Consider the following 20542-nt stretch of genomic DNA (forward strand, 5'->3'; position numbering starts at 1 on the left):
CTGTGTGTGTGTAGTTTGTGTGTGTGTGAGAGAGAGAGAACTGGTATTTGTGCTTTTAAAAGACCATTTTTTTAGTATTACACTTATAAAACAGGCACCCTCGTAATATGAGCTTATTTACATAAATTAAGGAAACTTTTTCGAGGGTTAAAACTTTTGTTCCCTCTCTTGTACTGTAAATTTAGTGAGGATCTAGTTAGATTTTAGGATTTCAAATGGTTTCAAACTCCAGCACAACAACTTTAAAAGAAAAAAAAAATGTTCAGGGTAAGAACATGCCGAGCAAAACTGGTTTGACTTTAGAGTTTAATCATGTTCACCCCTCAGCTGGTAACAATATTATACACATACTGTTTCCCCCAACATGACTCTGACCTGTTAAAACACGGACTCCATTAGACCTCTGCAGGTCTGCTGCACTGACTATCAGCTGCAGATACATTAAGCTCTGCAGGTTGTGAGGTTGCTTTACTTTTCACGGCTTTGTCATCTGCAAATGTTTAGTGTAAAAGCAGTCATGATTAGAACAGTTATACTCTTACCAGCAACACCTGGTACACCTTGTTAGTACCAGGTTTGACCCCATTTTGCCATGATACCTGCCTTAATTCTTTCAGACATAGATTCAGCAAAGTTTTGGAAGCATTTCTAAAAGCTTTGCAGAGACATTGCTGCACATCCTAAATGTGCTCTACCAGCCTGAGACCTGGTGATCGTGGAGGCCATTGGAGTATATAAACTCCTTGACATTTTCAAGAAACCAGATTGAAATGGTTTGCAATGTTGTGCTGAAACTAATCTTCAGTAGATATAAACTGTGGGAATTGCACACAGTGTGTATTTTAACAATGTTCTAAAGGACTCAGTCTGTGTCAAGATAGTCCACGTTTCACATTGTATGATATAAAACTAGCTCATTTCAATGTATTTTTGGAGCTGAGTTAAAACATTTTACTTTGGGGGAAGCACTTGAGCCTTCTTTCTAAACAACTGCTTCACAGTCTACCATTTAGCTAAAGTTTGGTTCACTTGTGTGCAGTTAAACTTTAGATTTTGTGGCTGGCCGACAGCTGTCAGATCCAAACGAGACGTCAGCGGAGGATTTTTTGTATCTAACTAGTGTTATGCTTTTTTTTTTTTTTTTTTGTTTTGTTTTCTTAAGGCCAGCTTCTCTTTCAGCTGTAGATAGAAAACTCCATAAACATTTCTATGTGTTTAATGAGAACAAGTTGGGCTCCTCAAGACGTGCATATAGAGATATGAACGTATGCAATCTGTCGAACTGTTGGCATAAAACTGGACAGCTGTTTCACATATTTGGGCACATTCACACCAGCTTTTTTTATTCAAGCCCTTGTCTTTTTGCTGGAAAGTCCACTTCATTCAGGAAACTGTAAACATGCTCACAAATTCTGATTCAGATCAAAGTAGCGGGCTCGGTCTACCTACAAAAACAGGCCTTGGTCCACTTTACTTAGACCAAACGGAAGGAAGCAAAGTGCGTTGTGGGGTCAGCACAGGGTGTCTTTGGTAAATACAACCAAAACACACACACGTCGGGCCATAAGATATGTATAAGTGCAATTGTACATGTTGTTCTGTCTTTCCTGTCGTCTCCACCCAACCAGTCGAGGCAGATGTTCTGCCCTCCCTGAGCCGGGTTCTGCCGAAGGTTTTCTTCCTGTTAGGGAAATTTTTTCCTTCCACTGTCGCCGTGTGCATGCTCAGGATGGGGGATTGGATCGAAGTCATGACTCGATGCAATCAGTTGGTTTCTATTATAGGATATGTATGAATTGGCTCGAAATGATGTGTATGTTGATTCATGCCCTGTGACAACATTGTTGTGAAGTGGCACTATACAAATAAAGTTGAATTGAATTGAATTGAATGAGTGGATGGGAGCATAAGGTCCAAGAATAGAGTTGAAATCCTAACAGATATATGATCAACACAGACCACTAAAACCTGAAGCAGCTCCACATTTTCTTGCTTTTGGTGGAGAATGAATCATGTTTTTTAAAAGGTCTGATTAGTTTGACAAGTGCAGCATGAATCTGAAATCTTGAATAATGTTGCACCTCCCCAACTGAACCAAGTCACCAGTTGGGCTAAGTCTCGTGGACCATCCTGATGTGAATGCACCTTAAGTTACTTTTGTATCTATTAGCTCATAACGGGCACCGATACACTCTGTTATGAGGAAACCTGTATGACATAATGTTTCTCTAAATCCTCTCCTAAACCATCATAACTGAAAGCCTGACCCTTAACCTGTCATTCTGACAGCACCATGACAACATACCCTAACCTTCAAAGAGCCATTTAATTGGTGAGGTCTAGCACAAAGTCCCTCAAACATTATTGACTGCATTTCAGACCCCACCAATATAGTTAAATGTACACACACAGGCCCAGAGCTGGCAGATAATGGTGATGATAATGGTGATTGTGGCTGATGACTGTATGCGTGTGTGTGTAAATGTGTGTCTGTTAGAGGAAATGGGGAACATGGGCGTGCCATTAAGAGGCTAATCAACTGCCTTTTTTTTTTCCCCCTTACTAATTATACAGAGCTGTTTCAATTACACTGTGGGATTCCTCAGCATGAACCCACACACACCAGGAAACACACACACGCAAACAAACTAGCAGGTATCCTCTCGTTTTATCTTTCGCCACAGAATTCTTATGTGCATTTACATTTTATGCAAATGAAAATACGAAAACGGTCTCAGTCTTTTCTGTTATTTTCCGCCATGATCTGTTATTTTTCAACTCAAATGCACACAGACATATGTTTTCCATGAGGCCTGGAAGTCTGATGAAAGTGGGTGAAAACCATTTAAGAAGTGTGTACTTGTTAATCAATTTAGTGTTAATTAAGGAGCAAAGAGGTGTCTGGGGTCCACATAGTCGCTTTACTATGGATCCACTCTGTGGACTTGAACCTTAATGAGATTATCTTTCAGCTTTAATTTCACTCCACTGTGTTTACCCATCAAGGTTAAGTCCACATTCAAATGTAAAACTCCATCCTGTGTGTGCTGTTGCCAAACAAGCCTTTTAAAAGAGTAAACAGTTTGTTTCCTTAGCGAAAAAAAAGAAAAATATAATATATACAGTTCTGCAGTTGCTTCCTAACCTGCAGCTCGTACAGTACAACTCATTACCACTCTACCGTAAGAGATTAGCAGTGTTTTTTTCCTTTTTTTTAAAAAAAAAAATCAGAATATGATTGCAGGGATATTTGATGTCTGTATGAGATGAGCAGAGCATAAATATAAGTATTTGATCTTGAAAAAGAGCCAGTTTAAGCTCCGTGATCAACCCATAAAACCCAACCAGGACAAAAAGCTCTCATCAGGCACTTAATGTGCCTCACTGTCCCTTGGGACCTCCACGATAATAATTTACTGTAAACTTGTAAAGCATTTGGTGGCAACTCCTCACCCTCAACAATGACAAATGATCAAAATCAATATTTCATTAAAAGCTCCAGATTTTCCACAAAGGTGGTTTAAACATTTGGAACTAACGTGCTGCCTTTAATTGTGGCCCCTCTGGCTGAGAAGTGCAGGAGTTGAACTCCAATCATATGTTCTTGATCCAGCTCATTACTCCAGATTGTCAGAAACAAGTTTAAGTAATCACTCAAAGGAATTTTCTGAAGCTTGAAATTCCAACAACTTCTGAGGAAATTAATCATTGCTCAATGGATGACGGTATTTATCATCCATCCATCTATCCATCCATCCATTCATCCATCCATCCATCCATCCATTCATCCATCCATCCATCCATCCATTATCACACATGAAGGCACCGAGGCAACAGGACCAAGAGGGACACCAGAACTTCCCTCTTCCAGACCAGAATTGATATACAATTTCTCCATCAAGTTCTGAATCTGCCTCAGGTTCTCCTCCTAGTTGAATGTGCCTGAAAACCCTCCAAAGGGAGGAACTCAGGAGGCATAATAATCAAAAGCACAGAATTATTATCGATTATGTTCATGAACAACAGATCCACATGCTTTGGTTTCACAGCTGGAATCAAATCTTTCAATATTAGGATGGTATCAGCAGGTCTCACAACTTCAGCAAAATATCTCAAAATATCTCAAAATGGAACTCGTTTTTCAGCATAACATGACCTAATGTCCTTTATGACGTCTCTAAATCCCTTATGAAGTCCTAAACACATGTTAATACATAATGGCTGTAACCCTTGATACATGAAGTTGTCAGTGTTTAATATGCCTAAGTTGGCCAATATTATGTGGTGATCTGAATCACAATGTGGTGGAAAATGCATAAATATATGGACGTACTCAAAAGAAATCCCTGTTTGACATTTGTCCTGGATGACACTTGCAATTTTCTGTTTTCCTTCTTCTTTTTCACCTGCAGTTGGTTCAACTTTGGATTTAAAAGTTCACTATTTGAGAAAAGTTGTCACGTTTTATTAACACCTTATCTGCAACCAAAGCTTATCCTAAACCTAAAGATTGTCAAGATATATGAAGTCAGCCTAAAATCTGGTTGTGGTTTGTGCTGTGGCCTCATGGCAAGAAGATCGAGGGTTCAATCCTTGGCAGGAGGGAGTTTCGAACAGTGACCTTTACCTTTCTGTGGGGAGATTGCGCATTCTCCTTGTCTATGCATAGGTTCCGGCTTCCTCCCACCATCCAAAAACATTCATGTTATGTTGATTGGCTGCCCTACATTTTCCCTAGGAGTGAGTTTGAGCATGAATGGTTGTTGGGATGGTGCCCTCTCTAGGGTGTCATAGTTCAGTGATTGCTGGGATAGACTCAAGTTTCCCCGCGACCCTAAATTGGACTAAGTGGTTAAGAAAATGAATGAGCTTATATCTATCTAGCAGAGAAACGTTGTAAACTGGTAGCATGTTGGCAATATATTATTATATTCCCAATTATGTAAGTTCGACTTTTTAGGAGTAAAAATGGTTTGAATATGTAAACTAACATAACTGTATTTATATAAATCCTTATATCATTTCCCAGATTAATGGCCAAATGATCTCTTTTATCTGAAATATGAAAAATAAAATGAATAAAGATCACTGTAAAACGTATTCTTTGATGTGATGATGAAACACCACTGAGGCGGGAGAAAACATTTGCATGTAAATCAGAAATGCAGTGTTCCTGACATTGTTGTATTCCTCCCAAAACATTTTACAATTCACAAATGCAATTAACAGGAGCTGCATCTACTTATTACAGATTAGTAGGAGCAGAGTGAGAAAAGGCAGGGCTATCTCTGAATGCTTGCATTTTATTGACATTTATTTTTTGTTGTTGACTCAAAAGTACAAAATCTTTGTCTTGTTTAATCACTCAGTTCATTTTAAATTCATTTCCAAGTTTTCTTTTTCTCTTACAGTTCAATTACTGCGTCTGTGTCTATTTTTCACCCACATGTCAGCTTTTTCTCTAATGTACCCGACCCTACTTGACTCCTTCTTTCTACCTTTGTGCTCTGCTGGTTATGTATCTTTTTTTCTCTCAGACCTCCACTGACCTTCTTCAGCATCCCGGTTTTACTCTTCCTCCTCCTCTTCCCTTTGTCTCCTCTGTTATTGTTTATTTATTTCATTTCCAAGACTCCTTGTTTTCTCACGCACTACCAGTGGACCTGAAAGCATCTCACTTTTTCTCCTCCGACTCTGTTGATATATCTGTCTGTCTAAACGCAGTAACAGTATCTTGTTTCCATTCTCCATTGATTGCCATCTTAGCTCTGGTAGGTTTGAAATAGTTACCGTTGGTAAAGTGTTATCTGCTCTCTTTGTCTCCGTCTTTCTGTAGAAAGCAGATCTGGCAGTCGCTGGCTTCACCATCACCTCTGAGAGAGAGAAGGTGATTGATTTCTCCAAACCCTTCATGACTCTGGGGATCAGCATCCTCTACCGCGTCCATCTGGTAAACTTACTTTTACATTGTCACTGGTTTTCTTTGTTTGCTCTTTGCATCGCTAAAAAAGAAAGAAAAGAAAAGAAAAAATCAGTTTCAGTGCAAACGAAGACCAAGAAACATTAGATTCTTTAATGCTAGTTAGGACTCAGAGGTCAAATTCGTTCTCATGAATTCAGTCATTTGTACAGTAAATGGAAATTTTGAACTTTTGTTTTACTTAGCAATGTCTGAGTAATTGGATGTTGACTGCTGGTGCAAGTTAGCCTGCAGTTCATTTTAGATGTCAGAGACCTACCGTTCTACTTCCTGCATGAGCGGTTTTAAATTTCACTTCCACCAAAAGAAACTACGAACTTTGACCTAACCACCTACAGTGCATGATGGACATGCTTTGTACCTCCCATCCATGTTGGCTTCGATATACTTTTTATGCTGGACAACTGTTGTCAAGCTACAGCGGTCATCTAATGTCAAAAGAACAGTCAATGACATTTTTTCTATCAAACAGCTGTTTCCTTAGGATAATCCTGGATTGTACTGATTTAACTGATGTTGCAGAAAGACAAATATTGATGGAACAAAACCTTCAGCACCGTTGGCTGTTTAACCTTGCACAGTCATCAGATCTAGTGGTTTTATGACTCACTCCTTCATAAACAGAACACAAATTTTGTCACCTATGTTAGCCGTTTGTTAGATGATTAATTGCTGCATTATGTTCAAGAACACTGTAGTGTTGATGCATTATATATATATATATATATATATATATTTTTTTTTTTTTTTTAAAAACACATAAACTACATTACATGTTGCATTCACTTGCTTTGCACATCTGAGATTTACCCAAGTAAAGCTCAGTCAAAAACATGTCCTCTTTATTGGATCTTTAAAGTCAACTGCATGTTCAAGTCAGTCAGTCATTTCCTTAACTGCTTAGTCCAATAAAGGGTCGCGGGGAAGCTGGAGTCTATACCAGCAATCATTGGGGGAGAGGCAGGGTCGTACTTTGGGCAGATAACCAGTCCATCAGAGGGCAATACAGAGAGACAAACAACCAGTCATGCTCACTACTGGGGCATGGGTGTACAAAGTTGGTCCTCGAGGGTGATCTTCAGGTTTTTGATGTATACCTGTTCCAACACACCTGACTTCCATTACATTGATCCAACAGCCAATAAAGTTCTTCATTATGAGTGATTAGTTTGACTCAGGTGTGTTGGGATACGTGGAAAACCTACAGGATTGTGGACCTTGAAGGCCTGAGCTGGGGACCCCTGATTCAGTATAAGCAATAAACCTAACATGCATGTTTTTGGATGGTGGGAGGAAGCCCAAGTACCAGAGGAGAATACATGTGTACACAAGGAGAAGTGCATGTTCAAGTATTTATATTAAAACAGAATATTAGATGTGATTAACAAAGTGGAAACTTCATAGAATCAGTTTCTTACAGAAAACATTAATGTACACAATTTCACCATTGCTGTGGCAGAATGTGTGTAAAAACACCAAGTTTCACAAGTTTTGCAGAGTAAAACCATAAAGGTTAGGCTGCTTGGATTTCTTTGTGTACTTCTTTGTTAGTGAAAAAAGTGCTACATGAGATTAGGGGCACATCACATCAGCCTTTTTTATTTGAATCCGAGTCCGTTTGCTCGGAAAGTCCGCTTCGTTTGGAGAATTGTGAATGCGCCAAACAAATTCTGATTCCGATCAAAGAAGCAGACTCAGTCCGCCTACAAATGCAGGTCTCGGCGCATTTCAAGCTGACCAAATACAGGTAGTGGACTACAAAAAAAGGTCACTTCCTGCGTTTGACGTAGCATTGCATTGTGGGTAAGTACACAGCAATCGCGTTGGCAGTCGTCTGCCTCGTCTGTTGTACATACTGCGGTCATTGTTGCAGTGTATTGCATAAGACAAAATAAAAATAACAAAAAATGGCGATAGTTTCATGCTCTATGTTTAACTCGCAACAGAGTTTTCTTCTTCACTTGGGTCTTGCTAAATATTAATGCAGCGCCACCTTTGGTGGGAATGGGAACATATTAAAATAAAAAATTTTGTGCGTCTGATAAAAGTGCAGCGTGACCGCAATCTTGGTCTGAATGCATACACCCCCCTACAACTGAGCTCAGTCCCCAATCGGACCGAGTCTTGCGGACTATCCTGATGTGAATGCACCCTAGAATTACTTACTGACACCGAGGGACACTTTTTTCTGCTCATAATATGCATTTCACATAAAATGCTTGTCTTTTTTTCCTCAGTGGGGCGAAAGTAATGTCTTTCTTCCACTTTTGTAAATTCTACCTTGGTGTTCATTGGCCTCCCTGCGGCTGTGTGTGTGTGTCTTAATTTGTGAAAGTGATGTGTTTGGGTGAGCACACTAGCCACTGCCTATGTTTGGCTTGTCATGACATATTTTAGCCAGTCATCAGCATTTGTGTCACTGTTTTGCCCCTAACACCCCCCAGTCAAATGCAGACAGGAACATTGTGCTTAACTATAGAAATGTGCCATATTTTGTTACCAGTGATGGTAAGCGGTTTGTAACAATGCTGATTACTTAGATTAACCATAGAGAAAAAGATCTTGCTGTTAGTGACACTGTTTACTTTAATGCCATTATTTCCATCAGAGTTTAGGTGAGTTTGCGTTGCTTCCATCAGGATGAAGATGTATTCTGTCACCATGCAGAACAGGTCAGAGAGAAAATCATTTGTTCCTGCTGCCCTCCGTAGATGACAGAATTGACTACAGAAAATGATTATATTTAAAGTCAATCTCTTTAGAAATGTTTTGTCTTTACTGTTTTATGTATTATTTTTTTATCACAGCTGAAATTGCTGAATAAAAATCTGTTGAATAGTAAAGCTTGGAGGATTGTCGACTAAGGCATGAAGAGTTGTTAGTATTTACAAGGATATGTTTAAATTAGCTGGATGTTCTTTACATTTGCATCCTGATGACCTGAGAAACACTAAGCCCAAACCTTTCACATGCAATGTCTGGATGATTGTGACTGGTAAAGGAAACGTTAACTACACTGCAAAAACTGAAATCTAAGTAAGATTAAAAATCTTAAATTGAGTACACATATGCTTATTTTTTAAGGTAAGATAATTCTTAGTTTTTATGCCAGAGAATTCCTCTTGTTTTAAGAGTATTTTTACTTGTTTTGGGAAGTCTTGACAAGCTAAATTTTCTTCTTCTGCTGGCAGATAATTTATTTTATTTTAAGCAACATTTACCTGAATTTTGTATATTTTTTTTGTTTTTTAAGGCTGAGTTTTTGCAGTGTAAGTTTTGGCTGCAGTGACGATGCTCCTGGAAGATAGTTGGCATCATTTGTAAGAAGCCTCTTAGTTTGCAAAGATTGGGTATTAAAACATCTTTTGTCTATTGATCCACCAAAAACATTAGAATATTGTTCTAATGACTGAATCATGTCAAATAAGTGATCAGAATTCAAGTTTCGAAATAAAATCTAACACTCAGATATACAGAAATGTCAATTTTGCCACAAATGATGCACTTAAATGATACAACACACCCAAACAGCCCGCATTAAAAAGATCACTGTACAGCGTTGAACTCTGAAGATGACCCTGACTTCTCAGTAAGAAGAAAAATGAGTGCATGTCATTACTTTTTCTCTGCGGGATGAAAGAATGAGGAATAGCAGTTGCTGACTTCTGCACCTTCGGTGCAGCAAGCCAAATAATAAAAGACTTGCACCACATGAGAGGCTGTCATAGAAAGTGCAGGCTGTTCCAGAGCGGACTGTCAGTACCACAGCTCTCAGATAAGCAGGCACTCAGTTTAATAATGACTTTTTTATAGCACAGGATCTGCAGTGTTAACTACATAGAAACTGATAAATGAAGTACATTTCTTTAACATCTGTAGTATTTAAGAAGTGTTTTGGAGAAGGGAGGTGTCACTGACTTCTTCACCTGATGCAGAAAGAATAATTAACCCGTATATTTGTTCAAGATGCTGATACAAATCTTTCAGTTATTATAAACTTGGAAGATCATCTTCATTCTTATGACGAAGGACTTTATGTTTAAATGATAGAGCATTTAAAAAAAAAAAACTTTAATAATAGTATTATTTAAACATACAAAGAAATCAGTCAGCTAAGTTGCAATTCTTTCTTTTCAGTGTAGTTAACATCGAATATGCTTAGATTCTTGGTCAAGCACTCTGCAGCATTACAAGATATCAAAGATTCTATTTGTCATCATTATGTCACCAGTCCTGCCATACGAATAAAAAGAAAAAACAAGTTGTTCTTTAATTATATTATTAAGTCAGAAATGAACAGCAAGTAAAACTAAAATATAAAGATTTTGGGGTTTTTTTAAAGGCCCTCCAAAGACAATGTGTGCTAATTCCTAATGAAAACCTGCTTTGTTTATTAATTTATATTCGATGTTGTTTGTTATCATCCTGTTTTTGGAAATGTAAATGTTTTAAAAGCTCTCCAAAAAAGGAGAAGAAAAACAAGTAAAATGAGATAAATGGGAAGCCTGCTCTTGAGTGTACCTGATGTACAGCCCGCAGTGCAGCAGAGCGATATTAAATCAGTGGATGCAGGTGTAAATCAGTTTGTGTGTGCTGTGAAAAGCCCGGCAGGCTGTTTGTTTGCCTCCAAAAAGACTTTCTTATATGATGTTAAAAGGTCCATTTATTTCAAAGTCCGTCCTGCAGAGTCAACATAAACTTTTACAAATTGAACAACAGAGCTTTCCCACCTGTTGACATTTCCCCCCCCCCCCCCCCCCCCACACACACACCACCACCACAATCACTCCCCCTCTCTTTCTCTCACATACTCTCTCTCTGTGGCTGATGATTTGATGAATCCAGACTGAAAGCCTGCAGGAGCTGATGCTTGAAAAGTATGAGTTTTTCAGCCTCGGGGGAGAGATTGGTGACTGTGGCTCCCTGACTGGAATGTAAAAGACTAAAACACTGACTTTATGCTCCTCCACTAACTTTAAGTGTGACAGACAACTGCAGAAAGGTGACATTTGGTGAGTAAGGAAATCCAGGCATGTATGCACACATACATACATATATATATATATATATATATATATATATATATATATATATATATATATATATACATATATATATACATATATACATATATATATACATATATATATATATATATATATATATATATATATACATATATACATATATATATATATATATATATATATATATATATATATACATATATACATATATATATATATATATATATATATATATATATATATATATATATATATATATATACATATATATATACATATATACATATATATATATATATATACATATATATATATATATATACATATATATATATATATATATATATATATATATACATATATACATATATATATATATATACATATATATATATATATATACATATATATATATACATATATACATATATATATATATATACATATATATATATATATATACATATATATATATATATATATATATATATATATATATATATATATATAAGCGCATAATCCTATAAGGTCAAATGTATCATGACATATACAGCTTGTGAGACATTCATTTTTGTTAGAAACTTTGCTTAAAACCCTTTTGTACACAATCTGTAACTTGTCTCCTCCCATCCCAAAGGTAAACTATAGGACTGAGATCTGGGGACTGTTGAGGCTGTTGGAGTACCGTTAGTGTCACCCGGGGTTCATTTGATTCCAGGTCAAAACTGCTGCTAAAGGAATAAAAATGCCAAATTTAAAGGAATGGAGGGGTTTTTTTGTTTTTGTTTTTTGTGTTTTTATTAAAAGTCACTGGATTAAAAATCTTCCTCCCCATTAAAACCATCCTTTGTAAAAAGTGATTTAAGATAAAGCTAAAAGTACAGCCATGCTTGGGTGGACATCTGCGGCAGTTGGGAAGGGGGGTATGTCCTCCTTGGAGTGCCTGGTACTGATGTCTGCCTGGGTCTCCACCACATTGCTGTTGGAAAGCATAAGGGGCATTAAAAGACTCTTAGGGCATGGACGTCAGCCCACCCATACAACAGGCAAGATCTGTCGACTTTCCTTTGTACTCATATGTTCATGGCATTTCTCCTCTCTGTCCCAGTCCAGCTGGCAGTTCCTCCAGTGCCACTCCATTCTACCATTCGTTCTCTGGCAGTTGTCTCAGACAACCTTTTCCTCCTGCCTGGGCTGCTTGTGCCCAGATGCTGGTCACTGCTCCATGTCGTTGCTGCTCTCTCCTTCACTGGTGTTAATCTCCTTTATATAGTCCTGCCACACCTGTAAGCCGATTACCTCCCTGCCAATCTCTTGGCAGGAAGGGGAGATACCAACTGTTGTCAATTGGCAATTAGCTGCCTTGCCCCTAAACTAAAACCTTACTCACCTGCATAATATATACAACTAAAAAACACCAAAACCAAAAACCAGAGGGCAAGACAAACTGCTGAGTCCACTTTTGACATTAGCTCATTGCGATGCCCATAAAGCCAGTTTGAAATGAGGGACTCAAACAAATATCACGCACACTGTCACACCACCACCAATGTAAACCAATGATAGAAGACATGTTTTCAGGTAATTTTGCATCAATTTCTGATCACCTGAATGCTTCATCTGAAACTGAGACCAAACAGACTAGACATTGATTTTGAAGTCTTCAGTTGTCCAGTTGTAGTGAGCCTTGGATTCTTGGTCAGGCACTCTGACCAAATTGCAGCTTTAGTTTTATGTTCTCAGACGTTGACAGACGTTGCACCTGGTGGGGTCTCCTGCTGCTGTCGCACATCTGCTTTAAAGTTTGATATGTTGTCAAGTGATGCTATTCTTGTATATCTTGGATATAACCAGTGGTTTTTTTTTCAGTAAGTGTTGTTCTTCTGTCATGCGGAGCAGGTCTGTCCATTCTCCTCATACCTCTGCATCACCGACTTCTGCTCACTGGATAACTTCTCTGCTTCAGACGATTCTCTGTAAACCCTAGAGATCATTGTTTAAAAGTCCCAGTAGGATTGTGGTGGAAAATACTCTGGTCTTGAGAAGTTGTAATACATCTAAGAGTCAACTGTCTTCTGAAAATACTAAAACCTGCCTGTTGAGCACCAACAACCACGCCCTATTCAAAGGCACTGAAACCTCCTTTTTTTCCCCATTCTGATGCACAGTTTGAACTTAAGCGTGTCATCTTGGCCACTTGCTATCTTGTCTTTGACTCAATACATTGATTTACTGTCATGTGATTGGCTGGTTAGTTAGTTTTGCTAATAAGAAATTGTACAAAGTGACAACTGAGTCATGTGAGACTTCTTAAATCAGAATCTACAGAATCATAATAAATTTACTAAAACAGAATCATAAATATAATGAAGCAGCGATTCTCAACAATGCATCATAACTAATTTTACCATTGTTATTGCTTAAATAAACAAACACTTTTTGCATTAAATTTCAAACCATACATTATTTTTTAAGCCAGATGTAGTCATTATAAATGTGTAGCATGTTTAAAAACATTTGTCAACCATGTTACATTATAGGTACACATTAAATCCAACCTTACATCTAAAAAGCTTAGACATCACTTAAGTAACAAACATATTTAAATGTTATTGTCCTCATGCCCATGAACTACTCGTCATACACTTGTTTATAATGATAATAAAAGGGATGATATGCAGGATGTAAATATAACCAATAATGCAAATGCTTTAGAACAGATGCTCATGTGAAATCTACTTTATACTCAGTTAAAAAGTCTTTGTCATCTGCATCAGTCATAGTTCTAAGATTACATTCACAGTACCACCTAAGAGCTCCTTTTCCACTGAAGACCTGCTTTTAATATGCATGGCATCATCCCAGTGAAGGATGAATCAGAAATTCACAGCTACCGTGACAAAACAAAATGCGTAAAAATCTCATGACTGTTTAAGTCTTAAAACAAAGACATGATCTAAAGAGCCTGAAAGTCTTTTTTTTTTTCCAGCAGCAATTATTACTGAAGCAACATTTATTTATTCATCATAATCATTAGAAAATTCTCCTATGTCTCATTGAGGGCAGGATTATGATGGCTGCTTCCTCCCTGGCTGCAAATAATGTACATCTGCAGCTCATTAGCATGCACCTCCACCATCTGTCGTCCATGTTTGATCCAGTCCACTGTGACAGCATCAGTGTGTTGACTCAGTGATCAGTCAGCTGCTTAATATGTGTACAGCCAGGCTGTACTCACAGAGCACCATTCCAGCTGCATTTTCTTAAGTGTTTATTTAAGGATTAAGTTGACTGAAAGCACATTTTTACTTACAGTAACGGCCTGCGGTGGCAATTTATGCTCTCATGCCGCTGAGCTGATGAGCTGTGAGAGATACATCGCCTCGATCAGGAGCACAACTCCAGCCTCCTGGTCGAGGCTGAATTGGAGGATTTGATCTGAGGTGCCATAAATTCAGCCTACTAAACACCAGGCTGCTCTTATCGAGTGCAGCAGCCCTGATGGATGAGCTAACAGGCTACGTTGTGCATGGCACACACACTCACACACACACACAGACTAGCCGGGTATATCTTTTGAGGAGCCTCAAGGCAAATATGAACTCCGAGCCATAAGATCTGTGTAATTTATAACATGATATAACTTTTAACATATGTAAAATCCCAGTATCTACATGTATTGATCCACATTGATAACCAGATTTTTTAATTATTTAGTTTTGCCTGGAAATAGTGGCGCAATGCCCTGTTTTTCATTTTCGGACGCCTACAAACATGGAAAGTGTGGTTTTATTTGAGGAATTTTGTTGCTTTATTTTTCAGCTATGTTATTTGTTCATTTTAAGCTTTGTTGCGTAAAAATAATTGAATCCAGCAGAGTTTTAGTGCACAACAGTGATGCATCAAATCATTTTCTCACCTAAAACATTGATTAGAAAACTGATTAATATTAGCAACAATTTTGATATTCTTTAGAAATAAGGAGCACTGCAACTTTTTTCCTTTGGATAACTATCAGCAGAACCTGAAACCTTCTTCGATCTTGGAAAGAAGTCTTGGTCAATATAAGGACGACTAAAAGCTTTCTAAAGCAGGTCATGTATGCAGTAAACTGCACCTGGAAATCAAACTGAGGTGGGAAAAAGAGAAGGACTTCTCTTTGCTGAATATTTGTCATCCACCATCAACTCTGTGCAGAGCTGGGGTTCAGCCTTTTACCATCTAGTGTGTGTTGACATGCATGCTTATAAAGTTAACAGTTTTTCTGTGGGCTTTTATTAAGGAAAATGACCTGAATAAAATATCTGAGAGTGTCAGGATGTTAGTCTTTGATTTCAGTATTTGACATGATACTTTTGTGCAGAAACTGTTTCTGAAAGCTGCTGGATCACCTCTCTTGGATTAAGATCTTCAACTGGGCATTCTGAAATATTAATTTTATTCTTCATTAAATAAGACAGATATTATGGCATCCTTTGGTTTTTACTAGTAAAATAAAAGGTTTTTGCTCCATCACTTGCTTACAATTCTCTCTGGCCTCCTCTGTGACCTCTGATATTCTCACAACTCTTGTTCTAAGAGTAATCTTTATATGTTGACCTTTTTCTGGGAAGGATAACAGTGTTAAATTTCTACCCGAGATGGTTTTTGTAACCTTTTTCAGCCCAGTAACCACAAATTGCTCCTTTTCTGAGGTGCTATCTGACTTTTTTCAGCTATGCCCTCAAATGTGTTGCAAAGCTCAAATAAGATAGTTCTACTTACCTCTTAATGGTGGCGCTTAACACAATGTAACGTTGCAGCTTGTATACGATCCTGGAAGATTTTCCTTAAAAAATAGCTTGTTGTGTTATTTTTAAACTGTTTTCTCAATGTCTGTTAATGAAAGTGATGTGGCATCTGCTAACTAATGTGTAAATAATGACTATTTGGACCACTGTAGGCTTTAAGACCCTGTAAAAATTGTGCAAACAGTAACTTTAAGCACAAATATCTGCTTAAGGAGGTGCTATTATGGTAGTTTTCTGAGCTTTCTACAGTGTTACAGTGTTGAATCCTCATCAGACATGTGAACGCCACTGTTTTTTTATCACCTAAACGCATGTTTGAGTTTGAGTATGAGTTCCAGCACTCGCTCCGTTCGGTTTCCATGGCGATGAAAAACGTGTCGTTTTAGAGAGTTTTTTCAACTTGGAAATCCTTGTGACGCCCCGGGGGATAAAGTTCGGTGATTGGTTACCTTCTACTGGTTAACAACGGCATGTACAAATACATCAGGCGGGTGGAAAACGTGGGATAAAGTTATTTCCAACGATGGCTGGTGAGTTTACCAAAGAGAGACATCCTGCTGCATTCGTTGCTGTGGGTTGCTGTTTTCCACTTCGTTTTCAGGGTCTGATTCAGGTTCCAACATGTAGGGCTGTATGCTATGTGTTGACATTGTATTTTGTTTTTTTTATTGAGTTCATATTAGCCTAATCCTTCTGTTTATGAGATGTTACAATGACGGCGAAAGCAGTTGCGGTGCGCGCTCCCGATGTAGTGCTGTGGCGGGAGGCGGGGCTTAATGCGGAAGAGTCTCAGTCCACTCGTTTTGCCCACAGGCTGATCTGACAGCCTACGGAGAGGGTCGGTCTGAAGTAAATAAAGCGATTTGTGACAATAACTCGATCAATCCCAGCCCTTCTGGTCTCAGAAATAAAAATAAATTAGCCTGAAATGCACATAATAGTTCCACTTTAAGAAAGGAAGTTTCCATGAGTTATATGACTAAATTCACCATGACAAGCTCAAATCAAACTTTCTTTATAGAGCACCTTACCATGCATTACATTAAAAAAGTAATATACATGCCTCCTACCCCCCTACCCCCTTCCTTTCCCACCCTTTCCCATCAAATCTACATAAAGCTAATTTTATTACTGTGCATAAGTATAATTTTAAAGACACGTAAACATCAGTTTATTGCTTACAAAAACCAAGATGAATGTCATCCTGATAAGTAATACACAAGTACACTGGTAAAACACACATATCCTGTCGGATGCATACTCCTTGTCCATCAATATTTTAAATGAGAAACAGTCTCTCAGTCCAACTCTGTGACTCTTAAAGCAATTAAATATACAAGACAGTCACGTCTGTGAGCATATAATGACCATTGCACTTACAGAACACACACAGACATCCCGCTTGTGTCTGCATAGCAAAGCAGCACTTTAAAAGATGGTAATCTATTTAATTGCTCAAGCTGTTGACTTATGCATACGCATTAGTGAAAACGTGTTGTGTTCATCAGTGTTCCTGCTTGCCCCTTTGTGCTGAACAGTATAAATTCATGTGAGCTGCTGCTCCCAGTGCATCTCAGTCTTTAATCCATTATCACCCTGATACCCAGCGACTCTGAGGCGCAGCATTTCACTGGAGACTGCATCAAATTCACTGTGGCATCATCACAGAGAAGATGACAGATGTGAGAGAGGGAGAAGAAAAGAAGCGGGAAACGGCAGCTGTGGTGGTTCAAATCCTCTGAGTAGGATCTGATCAGGCAGCCTAAATACAGATTAATGGGTCAGTGGTTGTAGAAAGTTTAGCTAAACGGCGTCATCGACTTTTACAGTCTTACTCGGGGTCATCACATGCTTATGTTCCGTTTGAGTTCAGCTGATGGGATGGTGTGTAACAACATTGGTAGTACAGAGATGGGAGATGCATTGATAATCCACACAATTAACTGAAAAGAAAATTCAATAATATGAAAGGCAGCAGAACTAATATGAGAGTTTTATTAAGTGCTACACAACATATATCACCAGTATGAATACAAAGTATATTTACAATGTGTATAAATTATATTTCAAACTATGTTTTATGCTTTCTGATATATTTTGTTATGTTTGCATCTGGTTTTATTAGATTTAGACTTATTTCCTGTTTCAGTGTTGTTTCCTCTGCTTGTTTCTTTCCACTGCTCACTATTGAGATGCTGTATAATTTCCCCCTGCTCTTTTTCATTTCATTTCAGCATCATTCCCTCAGTGTTTTTTGTTTTTGTGGTTTTTTTTTTTTTGTCTCCGTTTTATATTTATGAAGGGATTCTGCCCTGCAGCACCTTCTATGGTGTCCTGTTAGCAATTTTACTTGAAATGTGCTCCATTTACCTGCCTGTGTAGGTCCTCTTCGCCATCCTCTACATACGCATTGTAAATAAACAGAAAACAATCTAAACAGTAAACACTGCTAAAAGAAACTGACTGGATTCCCTCAAGTGTTCAAGCTGACTTTGTTTTTCATTTTTTTATGCAAGTTATCCCTTTTTTAACGTACTTTTGCCAGGGAAAAACAAGAACTTAGGAAAGCAGAAGTTGTAATTAAGGATGTCATTTGATTCCTCAAAATAAAAGTGTTTCTACAGCTTAAAACTTAAAAACCTCCTTTGCTATACATAAGTATAATGTTTGTATTGTTAAGCAGGCAGTAGGACTGTCATAAGGCTGGTCTAGCAGTAACACATGGCTATGCAATGCAGGCACTGACATTCGTTTTTACTGAAATAACAAGGGGACCAACATTTTTTGCATACAGTTCGCCATTAATGACGCCCAATTCTTTTTTACATCTCAAAGGCTTTTGCAGTAGCCGCAGAAGGATGCAGGTATTACAGATAGCAGGGAGAGGAAATAATGACTTGGGTCGGTGTGAACCATTTCAACTGGAAACAAACGGTCGAAAAACTCCAAACCGTCATTTCCAGCTTTATCTTGCTTTTTTTGTTCTTCTCGTTCAATTCTGTGGACCTTTTTTATTCCAAGAGTGTAATTTTCTAAAATGCACGGCTGTCAGTCTGACAGAAAGGTGCATGTGTGGTGTGTGTAAGCTTGGGACTTTTATAGCTTTCTGTCTGCCATGACAGACAGATGGTCATTATCGCAATTCAGTGCCACCAGATTGGAGGCATTAGAACTTCCACCTCTGTTAAACTCACTGATTTTCCTCCTGAAGTTCACTTTGTCTAAAATGTAAACGAGTAGACTGAGTAATCCCATCCAGTCTAAGAAAGACATGCAGAAACAGTCATGATTTGCAATGCAGATAACGCAACGCAATGTGGACAAAAAATGTTGCTATGGTTACGACTGCATTTAAGTTGTGAGCTTTGTATTATGGTAGTTTGTTAGAAAAGCTATGGAAATGTAAACTCTAAGCTAACATTCTTCACAATGCTGCATGAGCGCTTCATAAGATTACATGCTGAAACCAAATAATCGTAAGTAAACTTGGAAATCCAAAAAAGCTTGTTTGGTCCTCCCTGCAGTATCTAAACTTCTCACCTCACTGCAAATCTACTCCAGTACAGAATGACATTGCTGTTGGCTGTTGTAAACATGTGCAAGTGTGCAGATTTGCCTCACAAACTCATCTTCACACACACACATACACACACACTCACACACACACACACACACACACACACACACACAAACACAGCGTGTTAATTCCAAAGCTGCCTAAAGGAAAATTAGGGAGAAAACCATGTTCTCAGCTGCTGTGTTTTAAACAGAAAGCAAGCTTCGGGTAAGAATAACTGTGTGTCTTTGTGTGACTCTTTCAGGGTCGTAAACCGGGTTATTTCTCCTTTCTGGACCCATTCTCTCCGGCCGTCTGGCTCTTCATGCTGTTGGCTTACCTCGCCGTCAGCTGTGTCCTCTTCCTCGCTGCCAGGTGAGATACCTGCCTTGCAAGTTTAATTGAAGACCATCGCAGTGAGCATATTTATGCAGTTTTTTTTTTTTCTTTGGTTCTCACTTTGGTATAGACTTTGTAAGTCTTCCTCAAATTTGGGACCAGTACTAATTCCCTTACTGGTTCTGGTCCTACACTTTTCAGGAACATAGTGTCTTGTTTTTGAGTTTTCATTTAATTTATTTGTTCACACACACATGCTCATTTATTTGGACATGCAATGTTGTCCGCTCAGACAGGAGATCCCAAGTCTGGTCTGGAGATCTACTATCCTGCAACTTTTAGATACATTCCTCTTTCGACACATCTGAAAGAAATGAAAGGCTTGTTACTGGGTCTTTGCAGAGCTGAATGACTGCAGGTGATGGAATACATTTGATTCAGGAGTGTTGGGGAAGGGATGCATCTAAAAGTTGCAGGATAGAATAGCTCTAGGACTGGTCTTTGGCTCCCCTTGTTTGAGGAAAATTTTCCAAATGCCTCCAGTTCCTCAACTGAGGACCGGAAGATCATTTTTCATTTGATCTGAGAAAGAAAACTGGACATTTATCCTGTGAAATGGAGGAGTATCAGATGGGGGATTTAGGATTTAACCTAGATTAAGGGTCATGACTGCAGACTGACAGTCAAACTTGATGATCAAGACTACAAATAACATCAAATCAGTCTTTTTTCCCTTTTTCTTGTCTTTCTGGCTTTAATTTTGTTGTTCATACTAATGCTAAAATACTCTGGTAGTTTTATACTCAACTAAACACATTTTTTTTTGTTTTGTTTTTTTTGTTTGTTTTTT

At 38.2% G+C, this 20542-nt stretch overlaps 1 protein-coding gene across 1 annotated transcript in view; it reads left to right on the forward strand.

Annotated features, from left to right (window-relative positions):
• Positions 1–20542, forward strand: part of LOC306770446 (glutamate receptor ionotropic, kainate 5-like) — a gene marked incomplete at its 3' end in the record, with an annotated part of 106436 nt that overhangs the window by 65625 nt on the left and 20269 nt on the right. Inside the window, exons 12-13 of the mRNA XM_079259301.1 lie at positions 5837–5950; positions 19619–19728. Of these exons, the coding sequence (XP_079115427.1) occupies positions 5837–5950; positions 19619–19728 (224 nt within the window). The remainder of the gene's footprint in view (positions 1–5836; positions 5951–19618; positions 19729–20542) is intronic.

The sequence above is a fragment of the Telmatherina bonti genome (assembly GCF_933228915.1).
Source record: "Telmatherina bonti genome assembly, chromosome: 19".
NCBI classification, from domain to species: Eukaryota; Metazoa; Chordata; class Actinopteri; order Atheriniformes; family Telmatherinidae; genus Telmatherina; species Telmatherina bonti.